General features: G+C 40.5%; 1 protein-coding gene across 1 annotated transcript in view; it reads left to right on the top strand.

The window, feature by feature from the left end:
* ECPAS (Ecm29 proteasome adaptor and scaffold) overlaps nucleotides 1–20269 on the top strand; it is a 75628-nt gene that overhangs the window by 51006 nt on the left and 4353 nt on the right. The window contains exons 35-48 of the mRNA XM_063294977.1: nucleotides 514–664; nucleotides 1094–1159; nucleotides 3922–4011; nucleotides 5143–5209; nucleotides 5808–5899; nucleotides 5989–6055; nucleotides 8383–8574; nucleotides 9973–10181; nucleotides 10698–10741; nucleotides 15281–15473; nucleotides 16806–16956; nucleotides 17568–17673; nucleotides 18060–18148; nucleotides 19671–19742. Of these exons, the coding sequence (XP_063151047.1) occupies nucleotides 514–664; nucleotides 1094–1159; nucleotides 3922–4011; nucleotides 5143–5209; nucleotides 5808–5899; nucleotides 5989–6055; nucleotides 8383–8574; nucleotides 9973–10181; nucleotides 10698–10741; nucleotides 15281–15473; nucleotides 16806–16956; nucleotides 17568–17673; nucleotides 18060–18148; nucleotides 19671–19742 (1589 nt within the window). The remainder of the gene's footprint in view (nucleotides 1–513; nucleotides 665–1093; nucleotides 1160–3921; nucleotides 4012–5142; nucleotides 5210–5807; nucleotides 5900–5988; nucleotides 6056–8382; nucleotides 8575–9972; nucleotides 10182–10697; nucleotides 10742–15280; nucleotides 15474–16805; nucleotides 16957–17567; nucleotides 17674–18059; nucleotides 18149–19670; nucleotides 19743–20269) is intronic.

The raw sequence follows: 20269 nt of genomic DNA on the forward strand, positions 1-20269 counted from the left end.
ATAATTTCTAGATTCCTCTATTGTAGTACCCCATGATTTGCTTAATCATGTTTTGGTAACTGAGTGAGAGTTGGCTGGGTTTGCACCACACGCTAAACTATTAACTGTAATTTATGAACCACAGTGGCTGGTTTTACAAAATATACTTAACTGAAACAATTTAAGCTTAGGTGGAAAAATCATGATTGCATCAAATAAGAGTTCTAACTGTTGCTACAACCAGCTGTGGAAAGATCCATTCTAACTTGCTATAAGCACAGCCAGTGAAATTAGACTTCTTGGTGACATAGACATTATGGCCCAGAAAGCAGATAATATAAGCTTCCTGGGAGTTTGCTTCATTTATCTTTTCAACTACTTTGTTTTAGCTAATGGAAGTTAATTTCTGCAGCAGATTGTCTTCTGACTCCTAAACAATATTCAGTAGGTGGTTGGATAGATTATTATGGATAGATTAACTAGTGAAGAATAATACAAATGTGCTTGTCTTGTCTTCCATATTTTTATTTATAGCATTAATACTCTGGTGAAGATCAGTAAAAGTGCTGGGGCCATGCTGAAACCGCATGCACCAAAGCTCATCCCAGCTTTGCTGGAATCCCTGAGTGTGTTGGAGCCTCAGGTACTCAACTACTTGAGCCTGCGTGCTACAGAGCAAGAAAAGGTAAGGGCACTGTTAGCTAAGAAGGTGGTTGAAATTTAACAGTTTCTCATTTATAAAATATATTAGATATTCTGTACTGAAGGCTGTCTAGCACAGGAGGGGAAGAGATTACACCATCAATTATTTTCATACAGTTAAAGAGATATGAACACGATATTTTACTTTTAGTTAAAATAAGTGCTAAATAAAATATATTAATTTGCTTACTTGACTTGTATATACTGGTTAACTAAAAATATGCTCTGAGTTTAATAATTCTCAATAATAATGAGAATTATTCCTCTTTCCCTTTTTAAGGAATCTTTATCTGTCTTTTCAATCACTCTTAACATAATATTGCTTGCTATCATGCATCCGCATAGGCCTTCCTTTTTCTCTTAGTACCATTTAAACACTAGTTTTTAATGCTTTTTTCTTTGTATCCTTTAGGCTGCAATGGATAGTGCAAGACTAAGTGCTGCTAAATCCTCCCCAATGATGGAAACTATAAATATGGTAAGAACTGGCCTAAGAAAGGTTTTGCATAAAGTGAATCTGTCCAAGGAGGATTTCAAGTAATAATGAAATTATTATGATTATGATTGATAGCAGAATATTGGTATTACTAATTCCTTCATTTAGTAAAAGAAAACTGGTATTACCGCAGGAAATTATTCACTTCTAATAATGTCTTGATCAATAACCAAGAAGACAAGATTCTCAAGGTTGTTTCATAAGCTTTTGAACCAGGCTCACTTTCCTGCCATAACAGGGGTGCAAATAAAGTAAGGGATAAAGTAGCCCTAAACACTCAAGACACCTCCCCCCACACACACAAACTTGTTTTGTACCCCTATGTAATTTCCACCATCAGGTCATCCGCTGAGGCTCCTGGACCCCCCAAAAATCTTAAATGGCTATCAGCTACCATATATGTTCCTTCTTGTGAGTTCAGTTCAGTAAAGTGTGGATCTGCAAGTTCCCTGTGCTCTAAAAGCTGTAAAGAGGAGGTAGAACTACTCCAGACATACATACAAAGGAAGAGAAGAAAATAGTGATTATCAGTTCTATTTTTACGATAGCTACACTTTGAAAATTGATGGCTAAATGGATTAGTATGTCACAGTTCTTTTGCCTGAATGTAATTTTAACACACGAACTGCATTTGGATTACTACAAAGCAGTGAAACGGGACTGACTTTGAAGATTGTTTGGAAACTGCTGTTGGAAGTGCAGTGGTCCATATATTAGCAAGTCAAAATCACTGTAATAATGACACATGTTTTACGGTCACTGCACTGATTACCAGTAGGTTTCTGGGTGCGTTTCAAAGTGCTGGTTTTGATTTATAAAGCTCCACACAGCTTGGCACTGAGATACTTACAGGACCACCTTCATAAAAAAGCAACCTACCCAATTTGTCCATTGTCCATCAGCATCTTTTAATGGTTCCCTTGGGTAGGCAAGATGAAGGGGCTGAGGCTTGCAGGCAATGATTTTTGGTTGGAGTCTCCATATTATGGAACAACCTCCCTCTAGAGGTTAGGCTAGAACCCTCATTTTGGGCCTTTTGGAAATGATTAGCTGGGGAGTGAATGCTTCTATTGTGCTCTAGCACATTTGTATTTTTATTGGTTTTTAGGGGGTAACTTCTGAGTCTGGCAGTATATAAACTCCATAAATAAAATTATGTAGTAACAGTCGTAAGTTCATCTTGTCCAGTATTGCCAACATCAGTTGGTAGAATTATCTGGAGTTTTAGATAGTAGTCATGTAAAATAAGATTATTTTTATTGGACAAAAAGGAAATTGAATGTGTGGCTTCTTCCCCACACCCCTTTTATGATCCTAGGCAAGCCTTTCTCAACCTGATCCCTTCCAGATTTGTTGGGAGGTCTGAGAGATGGAAAACCAAGACACCTGGAGGGGGTGCGCTTGCACAGCTGCTCATGCATTGATCTAAGGCTAAGAGCATCATATCGTTTTTGAAATTCAACAGATTACTTCTTCCTTGTTAAAAGTGTTCCACGGGATAGAGCTTCAGTAATTGTACTTTGAAATGGTGATTTCCCTTAATACAACATTTTACTTGGGCCAATCTAATTAAGGGATTGTGATCACACTGATGTGATTTAAATGCTTGAAAATATTGCTACAACTGTATAAGTAGAAAGCAACAGAAAATGCATATGTGTTCCTTTGCTAACTTTGAAAGGAAATTTCTTATTAAGTGTACCCAGTGGGGACTGCAGGCGGGATAAGAAATTTCAAGATGATGGTCATGAGCACACAATCAAAACCCCAGTTCTTTTGTACATCTTAATGACACTGTACGTGTATCCAAAGGGATGGGACTTCAACCACACAGTGGCAAATCACCATCTTGATCTTTTTTAAACCCCCTCCTAGTCCTCAATGTAACCTTAAAAAAAAGTTTACATTTTTTAAAGAGTATTTTTCTCCCAGCACTGATATATTGGGGAAAGGGGTATAAATAAATTTAGGGAATAGATGCGTGCATGTGTTTGTATGTGCACACACAGAGGGAACACAAAATACTTTTGATGGTACCTTGTATTTGTTAAATGACCAATTTTAATTGAAGTTGATGTTTTGTATTCCATTTATTTATTTATTTATTTATTTTGATTTTGGCACCGCCTGACTCCAGAATAACTCTGGGCAGTAGTGTGTCAGAGCTGTCTGTCATCAGACTGTGGTAGACTTTCCAGTAGCCTCACTGTGAAGGATTTTCCTTACACAGATTAATGATCAAGGAAGGAAGTTCAACTAGGCTAAGTGTTTCCTCCTCATATTACTGTGGGTTTTTCAGGTGCTAAATTAGAACAATTGGACCCTAACATTTCTGTTTAATGACTAACCTTGTTGACAGATTTAGTTCAAAAACTGTCCTTGTTCATCTCTGCAGGATTAAGATGTAATGATCTTTCCCCTCCTGCTCCTTTTCACCTTGATTCCCTTCTCAGCCAGGAACTGGACATATTTCTGCTGAATTAATTATAAAAGCAGTTGGAGGAGATACAGGAGCAAAAGTGGCAGAAAGGGAGAGAGTTACAATGCCTCTCATCTGCATATAATACTCTTCTTCTGCCACTCTGCAGTTGACCTTGATTCCCACACCAAGACCTGCTTTTGAATGGCTCAGTTGGCCTTAATTCTTCCAGCAGAATGCTAATGAGCAACAATCTAGTAATATATTTTGTTGTACTAATCTTTTGGCTATTTTGATTTCCTTGTTTGTTTGTTTGTTCCTCTAGTGCTTGCAATATTTGGATGTGTCTGTCTTGGGAGAGCTGATTCCTAGGCTCTGCGAACTGACTAGAAGTGGAATAGGCATTGGCACTAAGGTATGCTTATGCTTCCAGAGAAAAGTGTTTTGCAAGAAAGTTGGGAATGATAAGCATATATTGAATTTTGCATAGCTACTGAAATAGGTGTCTCTATATCTATGTAAGTATAAATACATAGTGATATTAACCTGTGATGAAAGGGAATGCTGTTTATGAGACCAACCCAGAGATGAGATACTGGTGACCCATGCCTAATCCATAAGGGCAGCAAGTTCAGGAGGGAAAGTCAGGAAAGATTGGTAGCATTATGCAGAATGTGATGCAATTGTATGGCATCAGTTATGTCTTCCCTGGCAGTGTCATTGGTTGTGTGCTGTGGGGGCATTGTCACTGCAATTCTGCTGAGGTTAACAGTGACTATGAATATGAGGAAGTCTCAGTGCTAGGGGTAAGATACTTGGGAGGGGGCAGATAACATTGGTGCAATTCAGCTAACCTACCATGTTTAGATATTCTGCACTTGTAGATTGCATTTGTAGATCCTGCAAATGCCAATTTAATAATGAATATTTGTTGGCTATTTCTTGCATAATCATAACTGTCAGAATTCTGACTACGAGCCTGACTACCTGTACAGGTAATCCTCACTTACTGACCGCAAGCGGGACTGGCACTTCATCACTAAGGAGCACGGTCATGAAGTGAAAATCACATGAGCGTGACCAACTTACGACATGCTCATCAATTCCGGCTGTTGTCATTAAGTGAATCACTGTGGGTCGTTAAGCACGATGTCACATGATCACAACTTGTTACTTCCTGTCGGCTTCCCCAGTGACTTTGCTTGTCGGAAGCCAGCTATGAAGGTTGCAAATGGTGATCGTGTGACCATGGGATGCTGCGACTTTCATAAATGCGCCAGTTGCCAAGTGCCCGAATTGCGATCACGTGACGGGGGGGGGTACTGCAATGGCCACAACTTCAAGGACTAGTTGTACGTCTCCTTTTTCAGTGCCATCGTCACTTGGAATGGTCACTGAGGTTGGTAAGCGAGGACTACCTGTATTCACACAGTAGGCATCACTGAACTCAGTGGGGCTTGTTTCTAAGGAAATGTGCAGACATAAGCTTGATTTTCACCCAGAAGAATAAACTAATCTCGACCTTTCCTCTTTTTGCTTTTTTCAGGGTGGCTGTGCTAATGTAATTGTGTCACTAACTACTCAGTGCCCCCAAGATTTGACACCATATGCAGGTAGATTTTTAGAGCCACATTTTCTTCCTTTTTAGCCTTGGCTGATTTACTCTTGTCTTTTTTCAGTTTTGTAAATAAACCCAAAAACATAACTAATCTTCAAAAGGTTTCCTAATCTGCCATGAGGATTTTGAACCTCTGTTTCAATGTTAGCTTTTATAGAAGGTAGTTCTTTAAAAAAAACTTTTGAATGAAGTGGTGAACAAAGGGTGGAGTACTGCTCCCCCCCAGTGGAGGAGGGACAGAGGAAGTTGTTAAATACAAAGCTGCTTTTCCCATTACGTGGATTTAAGTCAGAACACAGCCAGAATTCAATGCCTTTAATCAACAATGAGCCCCTTATTAGAACAGAGTATGGTTACAAACCACTATGGAAAGCTGTTTGAAGAAGATTACATTGCTGTAATATTGGTAGTCTGCCACTGCTTTTTGTTCTTTTGCACCACAAGGTGTGTTGTAATTGGCCAGAGTAGTTGTGAGATACTTTACACCCCATCTTTTTTATTGTAATAATTGTATCAGGTTTGGGATTTGACTTTCTCCTTGTCTACGTAGAGACTTACAGCTGATTGCTAAAACAGTTTCCTCTCTTGAATAGGTAAACTCATGAGTGCTTTACTTAGTGGCCTAACTGATCGCAATAGCGTGGTGCAGAAGACTTTTGCGTTTGCCTTGGGACATTTAGTTAGGGTAAGTTGTGCTTCCTCAGTTTTGAGATTTTTTAAATTTGGTTTTGTGTGTTCAGAAGTGACATGAGTTTTTCTGGTTTTTTTTTAAAGACTTCACGAGACAGCAGCACTGACAAATTGCTCCAGAAGCTCAACAGTTGGTACATGGAGAAGGAGGGTATGGGCTTAAGTTAAATATTTTTAAAACATTTATTTTTATTTATTTTATTTATTTATTTTCCAAATTTCTATCACTGCCCATCTTCCCCAAAAGGGGACTCTGTAGCTTAAAAGGGGGACATTGTAGCTTAGGTTAAATACTTTTAAAGTGTTTAGTTGCTAGCAGTATATGTGATGGGTATGACATTGCTATTACTTTTATTTTGAAATGCAACCTGGATAGGTTGAGATTTGCTTTTCTTGGCTAGCATGCTAAGTTTGCTAAACAATTTTTTCTATCTTAAAATGCCTTCATTTCTCCTATAATACAATATTTGAGAGAAAATGCTTATGTAAAATCCATTCAGAAGTTCTATTATTTGAAAACTTGTTACATTCCTTGAATAAAGAAATATGATTCACTTTAAAATCTCTTTGAAAATCCAACTCCTCTCATTACATTGGCAACTGGTGTTGAATTCTAGGTTGAAAAATAGCTTAGCTTAGCCCTAAACCCACTGAATGGTCTTTTTCCAGCTGTCTGTATCAAAAGTATTTTGATTTAACTTGTGAAAATGATCTATTCATCAATTTGGTAGATTGAAAATGCTATAAATATGAATAATACAGATAGTCCTCAAGTTACGACCATTCATTCAACAACCATTCAATGTTGTGGTGCTGAATGAATGGTACTTACGTCCGATCCCTGAAGTTACGGCCGTTGCAGTGCCCTGCGGTCATGTGATCAAAATTCGGGTGCTTGGCCACCCGCCCACACTTACGACTGCAGGGGTGCTTCGACTCCCCCCACCTGCCTATGTCCCTCCCCCATCTCTGCCTTTTTGGGCACCCTGCCCAGTGGCACTCCTCAGCAGCGGTGCTGGGGCTGAAGTAGAGGCCCAAGGCCTTCAGCAGTCTCAGCCAGCCGCCATTGTCCCCAGCCTCAACTTCAGCCCCAGCTCCACTGGCCAAGGAGTGCCACCTCAAGCCACGCACCACGGCTCAATGTCCCTGCCACCCTGCACTCTGCAGGCCCTGCTGTGCCCAGCTGACCTTCACTATCTTCCTCCTGTTACCAGCGTGACATGCCTGGCCTGGTCTTATGAGAGGCAGCTGCTGGCCATGCCAGGCCTTCTTCCCAAAGCCACTCATGCCTTTCTCCAGATACCACACCTTGTTCTTGTGATGCTTTGGAAAGCTTTAGAAGCTTTCCAAAGGCTTTTCAAAGCTTTGCGAGAATGGGGGGTGCTATTTGGAGAATGGGGGGTGCACCGTTCTCACAATGCTTCAGGAGGCCTCAGAAGTTTTCCTATCTCCCCCCATCTCTGCCCTTTTGGCTGCCCTGCACAGCAGCGCTCCTCAGCAGCAGTGGCATTGGGGCTAAAGCTGGGACCCAGGGGCAATGGCAGCTGGCTGAGACTGCTGAAGGCCTGGGCCTCTACTTCAGCCCCACCACTGCTGCTGAAGAGTGCCACTGTGCAGGGTGGCCAGAAGGGCAGAGATGGGGGGAGATAGGCGGGTGGGGGAGTAAGAGGAGGCAGTCCCTTATCTTACTGAGACTTGCGGCTGGGAGAGACTAAGCTGGGAATGGCTTGGATTGGCATGGGTCCTCGCCTAACAACCAGTGGGATTCAGTTGACAGCAGCAGTGGGAACTGCTGAGATTGCCATCACTAAGTGATGCAGTCACATGATGTTTCACCTAACGACTGCATTGCTTAGCAGTGGAAATCTTGGTCCCAATTACTGTCGTAACTCAAGGACTACCTGTAGAGTAATCATTGCTATAGTTATATACTGTCTTCTGACTTTCCGTTCAGCATCTCAGTGAAAAGGAGAAGCACTTTTTTAGTTTCTCAAATAATTTAATTTGGGACTAAGCACAAAATGAAGGGGATTCTACTTCATTTGCAGCAAGATTATAGGGCCTGCATTTCCCCAACTCCATGGACTGAGTGTGGCCCTAGAGCCCTTCAAAATGTCGCTGTTCGTTTTTAATGTAACAGAAGAGAAGAAGCTTTAAATCTACAAGGAATAATTATACTACTGTTATTTAATTAGTTTTATTTACAGTGTTAATGCAGTGAAATCTAATTTTTGTTTTTAACATACCACTTTTTGGAATATGGCTCTTGATACACCTCTTGAAGGAGCAATGTAGTTCTCCACCTAGAAAAAGCTATACCTCTTTGATTTATAGATGTGAAAGTCAATATCTCATGTTTTCTAAATGACCAGAACTTTGAATAATGCTCTGAGCTTCACTAGAAAGCAGAACATTGAGCTCCTGAGCTGCAGTGAAACCAGGGAACCATGTTTCTATCACTCTGTTCTTTTATTTCAGAACCAGTCTATAAAATGGCTTGTGCTTTAACTATGCATGCTATTGGACGCTACAGCCCAGATGTACTGAAGAATCAAGCCAAGTGTGTTTTGCCTCTGGCATTTCTGGGCATGCATGAAATTCCTGAAGAAGAAAAAGGGGAGAAGGAGGAAGGCAACCTGTGGTCTGAAGTGTGGCAGGAAAATATACCTGGTAAGTGAATCTACAATTCATTATCTTGGCTACTATGACCACTTTTATGATATGAAAACCCTAAATACAGATCCTAAAATAAAATAGTAGTCTTGGTCTTTGAAGGCAGAGATTCTGCAAAAACATCTCCCTTCATTTCGTTAGTGTTTTTCCCCCCGGGATATTTCCATGTGTGCACACAGATACCCCCATGTAATTGTAGGGTTTTTTAGTTGTGCTCAGAGCAGCTGTTTTTTTCTTGCTTTCTCCAAGTAGAATTTGAATCGGCACTTTTTTGCCTACTTATTTATTAAATTTATTTCATTAATATTCTATCTTTTCCTCTCAAAAGCCAAAAGCAGCGTATATGGGTTAACCCTAATTTTATCTACACAGTAATGACCCTGTGAGGTACATTGGTGTGAGAGAAAATGACTAGCCCAAAATCACATAGTGAGTTCATTTTACATAGTGAACCGAGTGAAGACTTTAATCTCGGTCTCCCCAGTTGCAGTCCAACACTCAAAGGACTTACCACTGCTGGCTCTTGCCTGTTAACATTTCCAGAAGCAGGACCTGCTATTCCCGGCTATCTCAGTAAATATTGGAGGCTTTGTCCCCAAACTCTCTATAGGTAGTCCTTGGTTAACAACCACTCATTTAGGGACCATTCAAAGTTGTGAGAGCACTGAGTGAGTGGTACTTACAACCAGTCCTCAAAGTTCTGGCCATCACAGCACCCCAGTCACGTGATCGTGACCTGGGTGCTTGGCAACTGGCTCACACTTAACGATGGTTCCAGTGTCCCACAGTGACATCATTGCCATTTGCAACCTTTCATGCCAGCTTCCCACAAGCAAAGTCAGTGGGGAAGCAGCGGGGAAGGTTGCAAGTTGCTCCTGCCACTTTTTCTCCCGAGGAGCCCTGCTAAGGAGTTTGCAATCTCAAGGATCTCGTACTCTGTAAACTCTGTAGTGTGCACTCGCACCACAGCCCCCCCTGCCCTGTCCAGCCAAATTTGCATGGCACCTCAGCACCCCCTCCCCAGCCCATATGCACTCATGTGGTGCAGTAGCACCTCCTCTGCAGCCCACACACACTCGCCACAGCACCTCCCCCACCTCACTCCCTAGTACTCGCCTGCCTGCCAGCCTGCTTGTGAACTGCCCGGGACTTGCAACTTCCTGCGGGCTTCCCCATTAACGACCCGCAATCCTCACTTAACGACAGCAATGGGGACTGCTGGGATTGCTGTCACTAAGCAATGCAGTCACTTGATGTCACACTTTACGACCGCATTGCTTAGCAACGGAAATTCCGGTCCCAGTTACCCTAGTTAAGTAAGGGCTACCTGTATTAAAATCAGTTTTTGTTGCTCTCTTGTTCGTTCTATCAAATGCTATGTGTTTTGAAACATAGGCACCTACGGTGGCATTAGGCTGTATATGGAGGAATTGATCGCAGTTACTCAGAAAGCTTTGCAGTCTCCCTCCTGGAAGATGAAAGCACAAGGAGCAGCTACCATGGCATCTATAGCAAAGCAAACTGGTGCTCTAGTACCTCCACACTTAGGCATGGTGCTCACGGCTCTGCTGCAAGGTCTGTCTGGAAGAACATGGACTGGAAAGGTAAAAACACTGTCCTATACAGTGGGTTGTCCCGTGGTTTAGGAATGGACATTAAAAGATACTGTAATTGTTTGCATTTCCTTCTTCCTTTTTTATGACTGCCTGTAATTTGCATGTCTTCGTCAAATAAATTCTAATGTGTTGGGGAATACCCTTGAGGGTTTAATGGATCTGTGTTTGCAGAATCATTAATACACTAGTCAGTGTTTGATTTTAAAATGAAACACCGTGGGGCTAATTGGGAAAAATAAGTTTACAGTAGAAAGAAGAGCTGATAAGTATTTTATGGAAATAAATGTAAAGACAGTAATGTAAGTCAGGCTGAGTTGGCTCTACTGTTGTACTTTTTTTTTTTTTGCCCTCTGGTTCTTCCCCCAACTGCATATCGTTATAATTCACAATCAAGTGTTGATAAAGGATGTATAACTTGCATACTTGACAGCTCTAAATTTTCGTGGGGGCAATATAGAAATCACATGCTAAAATTATTTTTTGTCTTATTTATAATATTTTTAGGAAGAGCTATTGAAAGCAATTGCCAGCGTTGTCTGTTCATGCAGGTAAAAAAATTTCATCTCCTAGACTGAAAGTTTCTCACTGTATAAACAATTGGGGTGAGATGAATTTCCTCACTGATTGCTGTAAAAGTACTGAAGGGATGTGCTTTAGGTACTATCACAATCTCTGTCATTCTAGAAATATAGGAAGTATTTTTAAAATTATTTTTAGTGGAAATGAACTAGGAGATTTCTTGTACCTGACAGGAGGAATGAAATGAAGTTGGGGTAAAAGATGAGAGCCAGTTTGCTGTAGTGGTTAAGTCATCAGGCTAGAAAATGGGAGATTGTGAGTTCTAATCCTGCCTTAGGGACAAAGCCAGCCTCTTTCCCAGCCCTAGAAAGGAGGCAGTGGCAAACCACTTCCGAAAAACCTTGCCCAGAAAACTGCAGGGACTTGTCCAGGCGGTCACCAGAAGTCACAAACTGACTCAAAGTCACCTAAATAAGTAAATAAACTTAAAAATAAATTTAAAAAATGGAGAAACAAAAGGATGTTAAATAAAAAGGATGAAGGAACAATCATTGTCTGCACTCAAAATACATGTACATTCACAGTCCCAACACACTTCTACCATATTCACAAGCATTCCTTATACAGATATCCAAACATTCATTAAACAGACAAGGGGATATCACTCCTTGCTCAGTGTTGAGCCATTTACTTAGCATTGTTTTTTTCTCTCAGTTGCTTTATACAGATACTATACTATTCTTAGTGCAGTCAGCAATGAAGCTTCAGCTCCACATTTGTAAAAAATACTCCATAATTCAATCCTATTTACTTTATCGTATGCTTTCTCTGAATCAACAAACAAACTTTATTTTGTACAATCATTTCTCAATGACTTGCTGAAGAGCAATAATCTGTCCAGCATAAAGCTGAATCACACTTCCCAGATTTTGCTCAGTGACACTTCCCATTGCCTTTTAGTCAAAAATCTGCCAAAGACCTTCCCAAGCACACTTTACAAACTAATTCCCTATAATTTCTGCTTACTACCTTTCCTTTTTTTATGGGGGAACAGTAATGGCAGTATTCCAATCAGTGACAGAAGCAGCCTTCACACACAGATGAAACCAGTTTTAACATTTCTCAGTTATACCATCTACACCTATAGCCTGATCATTTTTCAACATTCTCAAGCATTTATGACTTCTTTTTGTCAATTTTTTCTTGGACATTAACTTTCATAGATATTTCCACTCTTTGATATTTGACTTCCATTTCTATACAGATTCCTAAAATATTCCTTCTAGCATTCTCTCACATCAGTTTCATCCCAAATCACTTAAGTTTTTAGTTCCATTCACTCTCCTGGAGGCTCCTTGTTTACCCCTCTTCAGCTACTTCCAAAACAGTTTTTTATTTCTATCAACACTGCTATGCATTTTTTTATTGCCTCTTTTGACTTTTACTATTCCTTGATCTTTTTTACTACATTCATTGCAACTTTTTATATAAATTATATTTCTTTTTTTTCAGCAATTGTTCTTTTAATATGCATTTTTTCTTCATCCCCAGCTTCTTTCATTTCATCATTCCACCGAGCATTTTTTTCATACTTCCCATTAATGTAATTCCATATATGCCTGTAGCATTCTAACATACAGGGCCGTTCAGAGGAGCTTTCATAGCATCTGCAGGATAAAATTGCTCAGATCCATTCTAAGTTGGGCACTAAGCGTGAAGCGAGTCTGGGGAGATGCCAGGGGAATGTACTTACCCTGTTATTTGGGAATGGTTTGATCCTGTTGGGCCTGAGGAAGTGGACAGGATTCTCCAGACTATGAATGCAACGACTTGTCAGCTTGACCCATGCCCTTCCTGGCTGATAAAATCAGCCTGGGAAGTGACTTGTGGTTGGGTCCAGGCGATGGTTAATGCATCCTTGAGGGAGGGGTATTTCCGGCTGCCTTTAAGGAGGCGCTGGTACACCCCCTCCTCAAGAAGCCATCCTTGGACCCCACTATACTGGGCAATTTTCGCCCTGTCTCCCACCTTTCCTTTTTGGGGAAGGTGGTTGAGAAAGTGGTTGCATTGCAGCTCCAGAGTATTCTGGAGGAAACGGATTATCTGGACCCCTTTCAGTCAGGTTTCAGGCCAGGATATGGGACGGAGACCACATTGGTCGCACTTATGGATGATCTCTGGCGGGAGCGGGATGGAGGGAGTGCATCCATCCTGGCTCTCTTGGATCTCCCAGCGGCTTTCGATACCATCAACCGTGGTATCCTTCTAGGACGGCTCAGGGGGTTGGGGGTGGGCGGTGTAGTTTTGCTCTGGTTCACCTTCCTCCAGGGCTGTTCCCAATCGGTGGTGATAGGAGAGGAGAGATCCGGCCCTCGACCCCTCCACTGTGGGGTGATGCAGGGTTCGGTACTCTCTCCTCTCCTATTTAACATCTACATGAAACCGCTGGGTGAGATCATCCATCACCATGGGATGAGGTATCATCAATACGCTGATGATACTCAGCTATATATCTCCATCCCGGGTGAAGTAAGTGATGCGGTCTCCACCCTTTCCAGATGCCTGGGGACTGTGGGGGCCTGGATGGGGATCAACAGGCTTCAACTGAACCCTGGTAAGACAGAGTGCCTGTGGATGGATGGCCCCTCGGGTTCCAGGAAGTTGTCATCTTTGGTTCTGGATGGGGTGGCACTTTCCCATTCGGAGCCAGTGCGGAACCTGGGGGTACTCCTGGACTCACGACTCCTGCTCGAAGAGCAGCTGGCAGTCGCGGCCAGGAGGGCCTTTGCACATCTCTGGGTGGTGCGCCAACTACGCCCATTCCTGGACCGAGATGCCCTCCCAACAGTCACTCATGCCCTGGTCATCTCCCATATAGACTACTGCAATGCGCTCTACATGGGGCTACCCTTGAAAAGCATTTGGAAGCTTCAGCTGGTCCAGAATGAGGCTGTGCGGACAGTTATTGGGTAAAATCAGCCCATGTGACACCACTGTTATGCGAGCTGCATTGGGTACCAGTTTGCTTCTGGGTCCAATTCAAGGTGTTGGTTATCACCTTTAAAGCCCTACATGGCATGGGGCCAGGCTACCTGAGGAACCGTCTCATCCCCATTACATCGACCCGCCCCACCTGGTCAGGCAGGGAGGGCATGCTACAGACCCCATCAGTAAAGGAATTTCATCTAGAGGGGTCCAGGAGGCGAGCCTTCTCTGCAGTGGCGCCCGCCCTTTGGAATACCTGGCCCCTGGAGTTGAGACGGGTTTCCTCGCTCTCGGACTTCCGGAAGAAACTTAAGACCTGGTTCTGCTGCCTTGCTTGAGAGGGGGAGAACGATAGCTCCACCTGGGCATGGCTGTCGCCATAGCACCTCTTAGTGATTGTGTTCCATCTCCACTCAGATTTTACATTTATTTTTATTTATATTTTAATGGTAATTTAGGTGGTTATGTTTTTAGTGTCATTTTATTGTAAACCGCCCAGAGTCCCACACTGGGGGAGATGAGCGGTGATATAAATTTAAATAAATAAATAAATAATCCTTTGCACTTTGTTCCAAAAACCATCTTTCCTTATGTCTATTTTCCATTCTTTCTTTGGGGCTATTAATCTGTCTTCTAATTCTTTTTCATACCAGACTCATACTTTTCTCCCTGCAGTTGTCCTATTTACACCCTTTCTTTTTTCACCTGTTTCCTTTTCTATGTTCATTGTTTCCTCAAGATTCATTCCTGAAATCACCAAAAATTATCTGTCCCACACAACATACCTGCCTGATTTTTAAATGTTCTTTAAATTTTGCAGTGCTTTCTCTGCAAGTAAAGCTGTTGCAATAAAACATTTTGCTATTTTGTCCCAATAACTACAGTTACTGCTAATTCCAGCGTGTGTGTGTGTTTGGATCATTTAAGTGGTGCTCAAAACAAAACATTGCAATGCAGTTGTTAAGGTGCCAGTAGGCATGCCCCTTTCCAGCATATTTCATTCTAGTTCTTCCTTTCACACCCTTTTCCAGTTTTTTTCCCCACCCCAATATACTAATGATTTGTTGTTGATGATAAAATTATTTTTATTGTTTTTTGGACTTCCCCCTTAAGATATGTTTTCCTGAAAGCCACGTAAAGGAAATAATGATTGTTACAAATGAATTGCTTCTTCTTGTTGGGCTTGACTGGTGCAATTGTAGGATATGGATTTGGAAAAAAGTATTAGATGCTGGAATTAGAATACGTATGGGCGCAGATGATATATGAAGAAGCTTATCTTCATTAGGGGAAGGATGAAAATAGCTAACTGGACATTCCAGATGGATAAGAACATGTAAACTGTATGTTTTCCAGTGTTCATATGCTGCCTTTTTCAAAAATTCAAAGCATTTTACTAAAAATAAAATAAAATACCAAGCTGTCTGCAGAGTAATCTGACAGGTTTGAGTACCCATGAGCAAAGGGAGTATGTAAATTTTGAAAGGGAATATACTTAAGTTGACATAAATTAAGGGGCTTGGCATAAGTGTCAAGGGGACAAATTGATCAGTCACGCCCTGTTCATCCTTTATTGATTTCAGTGCGGAACTGTGCAAGTCTTTGCCCAACCAGCCCAGTGTTGATGATGTCCTACAGGCAATGTTCAAAGAATGCCGCAAAGAAAACCTACGATACAAGATTGTGGCTCTCCGGTGTACGGCTGATGTGCTGAAGGCTACACAAGAAAACAGGTTCCAGGAACTGACCGACATAATTTTTCCAGTAATAAAGAAGGTGATCCTTCAGCCCTCCTTGGATTTGAATCATATATCACTAATAATACTAGTATTAGTACATTGTTGCATTTATCTAGTTCTGTGAACTATTCAGTTCTCTGTATCCTTATAAAAGCCTTGTAAGTCTGGCTGGTGTTACTTTATGTTGCGAATAGAGGGGAGGAGGTCTGAAGCTGAAACCAAGTGCTCTGCCTAAGATCCCCCACTGGAGTCAAAGCAAGAACACAAAGTTGACTTACTGGTTTGCTGCTCATTCTTGCTTTACAAAAAATACTGTGCAGTCTGACCAAGGAAGAACTAGCATGCTCTTCTCACACTAGTGATTTATAGCATTACCAGCCGATGCTACAACGATATAGCAGAAGGGCCTCATATGAATAGCATGAAATTCCTGTGTAGGAAGCCAGAAATTACTAGTTCCCTGGTACTCCTTGTTTCTGAAGAATCACTCTCAATCCTGTGTTGGAGAACAATAAATTGAATCACCCCTTTGTATCTCTCCCTTCCTCTTTGAAGGATGCTGCTTTCAAATGGGTTACAAGTCCTGCATACAGATAGGGCAGACCACACGGGAGTCAGCTAGTGCACCTGTGGCAGAAGAGCTGTCTGCAGTGTTCTTTATACGCACACACTTCTTTGGACATTTCCATTTTAGTAGAGTTCATCAAATTCTATTTTTCTGCATTGATTTCTAGCTTTTTATTTCCTTCACTGACTTTATCCTCAGTGAAGGGAATTGAAACCCTAAGATTGTGAAAACAATTTGTGAAGGGGCACTTTCTTGGGATCTCTCTTTATGGGGCAAGTATTGCTAGTCTGACTTCTTGGCTGGACTGTGAGAGTAAGGAAATGGTCCCTGCCATACATGGATTTGGTCCTTGTCTACCCCCCCAACTCTCTCTTTCTCTCTCTATATATATACACCATCATCAGCTGAGAGTGATTTCAAAATCATATTTTCATTTTATTTCCTCTGCTAGAGGATTTCATTTTATTTCCTCTGCTAGGGGATTAAAAAAATAAAGCTGGAAGACAAAAACATTAGGTCCTTATATAGTATCAACTATCAGATGGAAATCATTATTTTTATTAGTATGCGGATTAAATTTGGCAAGTTTGGTTGCCTGCAATAGAGATGCCATGGTTAGTTTAAGTGTAAATAAAATGTCTACATTTCAGAATGTCACTCTGAATGCTTTGTTAATAACAAAAGGTAGAATAATTCTATGGAGCTGCTGTCTGAATTTTTGTAAAAAGAGGAGTATAAAAGCTAAACCATCTTTTTCTTCTTGCTGTCTCTCAAATTTTACACCCTCTGGTTCCACTGCAGAATTGTCCTGAGAAAATAGGAGCAAATTCATCACAGAATGACGGTGAGGATGAGAATGAGAATGAAAATGAGAAGGAACTCCAGGTTGAAGCCCTCCTCTGTGCCTTTGAAAGTTTAGGCAAAGCGTGGCCTAAAAACTCAGAAACACAGTGTAGGTTTAATTCCAGTAATTTAAACTATTTTAACTTTAAAACAAAGCTTTTGTGAGAGATTGTGGGAGAGGAAGGAAAGAATTTCATTGTATTGGTTTTTGGTTTTGTTACACTCCTTTTGCTTTGTATTTTTTTAAGGTTAACTATATTAATATCTTATGATTTAACCTAAATATAAGGATGGTAATAAGTGGGATAAGCATTTTTTTAAATTTCAGAAAGGAAGCAGGAAAAAGGGAAAGATGGGAATCTGATTATTTCAAGGAAGGAGCCAAATTCTGTTCTTTACTCTTAGGTTCCTGTCTTTGTCTGTGATCCTCAGTTTTCTTTGAAGCTATATTTATTTAAGCTGCTGGGAACAGAAAATCTGTTTGGAATTAATGGGCTTTTATTTGGGAGACTTTCCTCCAGAAAATAGCTGGGTGGCAAGGATAAGGGACTGAGGAGGCAACCAGCACACACAGCAGTTCTGACAGGAAAAACAATCTGGTTCCTGCCCCCTTTCAACAACCCAAGTGCCCTTCTCAAGTCTTCTAAGGCTCCGTGTAACTGAGCATTGAGAATTGCCAGTGTATGGATTGTCTATATTTTGATCTCTTGTTTTTTAAAGGCTGCTATCGACAAGAGCTATGCAGGTTAATGTGTGAGCGTCTGAGACTTGGTACGTGGAAGGTACAGCTTGGCGTTCTCCAAGCCATGAAGGCTTTTTTCCAAGGGTGAGTTTTCTCCGGGTGCTGGAGCCGCTGCTTCTATTCTTCTTCACTCTCTCTTCCCTCCTCCTCCCTCACAGTAGCGTGTGGAGATGGAGAGATTCAGATTTCTTTCCCTGAGCTTTGAGATCTCATTGTCTCTCCTCCCTACCTACTTTCAGTGACTGGCGTGGAGAACTGGCATGTTTTAAGTAAGAAGGAATGTATGTGGAATTGAAATTTCAAGCGCCACAAAGCCCACCAAATAGCGAAATGTGAAGCATCATGGGTATTTACAATAGCCATATGGAAGGCCTCTGATGATCACAGGTCACTCAGGTGGCGTTTAAGACAGCAAGGCCCTGGGCTTTTTTTGGAAAAAAAAGTGATGCTTGTATTCTTCCATTTGATAGGTTGTTATTGTTTGAAGCAGAACACTCTGACCCCGAGGCTTTGACAAGAATACTGTTGGAAACCTGTTCCTCCATCACCCATTCACTAGGTAAATGACTTTTCAGTGATGTGCTTTCTTTGTCCAACCTTTCTAAAGTTTAAATGAACAAAGGAGAGAATCGACTATTTCATACATTTCGTGTTCCTTAACTCCTTCTTGGAAACAGTATTTGCTTGATGCCAGGCTAATACAAGTTCCTATATGACTAGAGTAAGATTCTAAAATTGCCCTGTTCTCTAATACTGTTCTCTCAATGTTTATTGTTTGAAATGTAAATCTAACTAACTAAAATATGCCAAGGACTCATTTTGACAGCCAATGGATCAAGCGTTATGATTGCTTCTATGGCCAGTATGGCAGGATTTGTGTATATCTATATTGCATCTTTAAGGTGTTTTGTTATTTGGATGCTCTGCTTATTAGATAGGTGTAGGGAAGTTTTCAATTTGATCATTCTCCTTCTTCCCAACTCTTAAATTGGGAGAGGATTGTCCCTGTCTCACCTAGACCAAGCCATGAAATTAACTCCACAAGGTATCCACAACTATTTTATTGAGAATGGCTAAATAACAGAATCTTGCAAGTCTGATTTTGCTGTACCTCCTCCTCCTCCTTATAGTTCAGTGAATTAGGGAGGTCTTTGAGTCACTTCCAAACATTAGCTGGATGTTCTGGATTTAAAAATTGTTTTAACCTTGTTGCCTTGGCAACAGAGTCTGCATATTTGCATCAAGATCATATTCCTTACTCTGTACATATATGTAGGGAGATTGGCTCATAAAGCCCAAGAGCTATTTGTCCATGACATAGAATGAAGAGGTAGGTCGATATGATTAAGGTTCTGTCTGTATATCATTTTATACTGCAGATGTAAAAGGTTTTTTTAAAAAGAAACTTTAAATTAATGATGCAGAGGACTGTGTGTTCCTGCTACCCTTTTTTACATCAGGACAGAGGTGGATAATTTGAGAACCCAGGGCTCCATGCAGTCTCCAAAAGCCTTGGGTGAGACTTCAAAAGTTGTACCAATTTATAATTGTTAATCTGACAGAAAAAGAGAATGATTGAGAGCAGGAGAAGTGAGTAAATTACATAAATTATGTTTATATTAAAGCATATTACCTGTAAAATATAAATTACGTCAAATTTAGTTTTTGTCTTAGCTGCCACCAATTACTTTTCAGTGGATGGTTCCCAAAACATTATGACAAGGCACAGAATAACTTAGCTCAGAAAGAGACTCACATCATCTATGTTACAATTATCTTTAGGTGGATAGTGTATAAATCAGTCATTGGAAATCATCTGAATATGTAGAACTGTATTTATCTTCACAAGGTCATTTCCAACAAAAATCTTCTACTATGACTGGAAAAGTAATGCAATAATATTAATAATACAGTCTATTATTATTAAATCCATGCCAGAATTGGGGTTAGTAGAAAGTAAAATTGAGATTCTGCATGGCACTCTCAATTATATAAATTCTTCAGGTATTTCTGACATAAAGCTACATTTTTATACACATAATTTGTATTCACCATTTTAAATGTAAATTTTATTCCATTAGAGAATAAAAGTTACACTTCCATAAGAACTGAAGCTTTATCGGTAATAGAAGTGCTGCTCACCAAACTTGAAGGTAAGAGTCATGGTTCTGTAAATTAAGATTATCCATTAGGTCCAAAGGCTGAATCCTGGAGGAAAGGATTGTTTCCCATTTTGTTTTGAAGAACAGTTTTGGCTAACCTGATTCCTGTTTTGTAACTAAGATGCATATCAATTGTTTGTTTGACATAATCATGCTTGTTTTTATTTTCTTCTGCAACTAAATTGTTTGAAATGTTTGATTTTTTTAAAAGCATGTATTTTTCTTATTTGAGAGGAAGCCAAGTCAAAAATTTAGTTAGTAGGAGAGTTTGAATAGGGAGGAAATGTAGCATTAAAAAATAAATTCAGGACATACAAAATCTGTCATTACATCTGGTTGTATCCAGAATACCAGATATATTGGTAATCAGAAGAAAACAGAAATTAATTTGAATGACAGTAGGCTTTCTAATCCATGTCAGATGGCAAAAATACTTCAGATTGCCCGTTGCTCTAAAATTTAGCTGAACTTTGCATTTTTTAAAATAGCAATCATTTCAGGAATTGATTATTAAAGTA

This window comes from Candoia aspera, chromosome 2, assembly GCF_035149785.1.
Source record: "Candoia aspera isolate rCanAsp1 chromosome 2, rCanAsp1.hap2, whole genome shotgun sequence".
Classification (NCBI taxonomy): Eukaryota; Metazoa; Chordata; class Lepidosauria; order Squamata; family Boidae; genus Candoia; species Candoia aspera.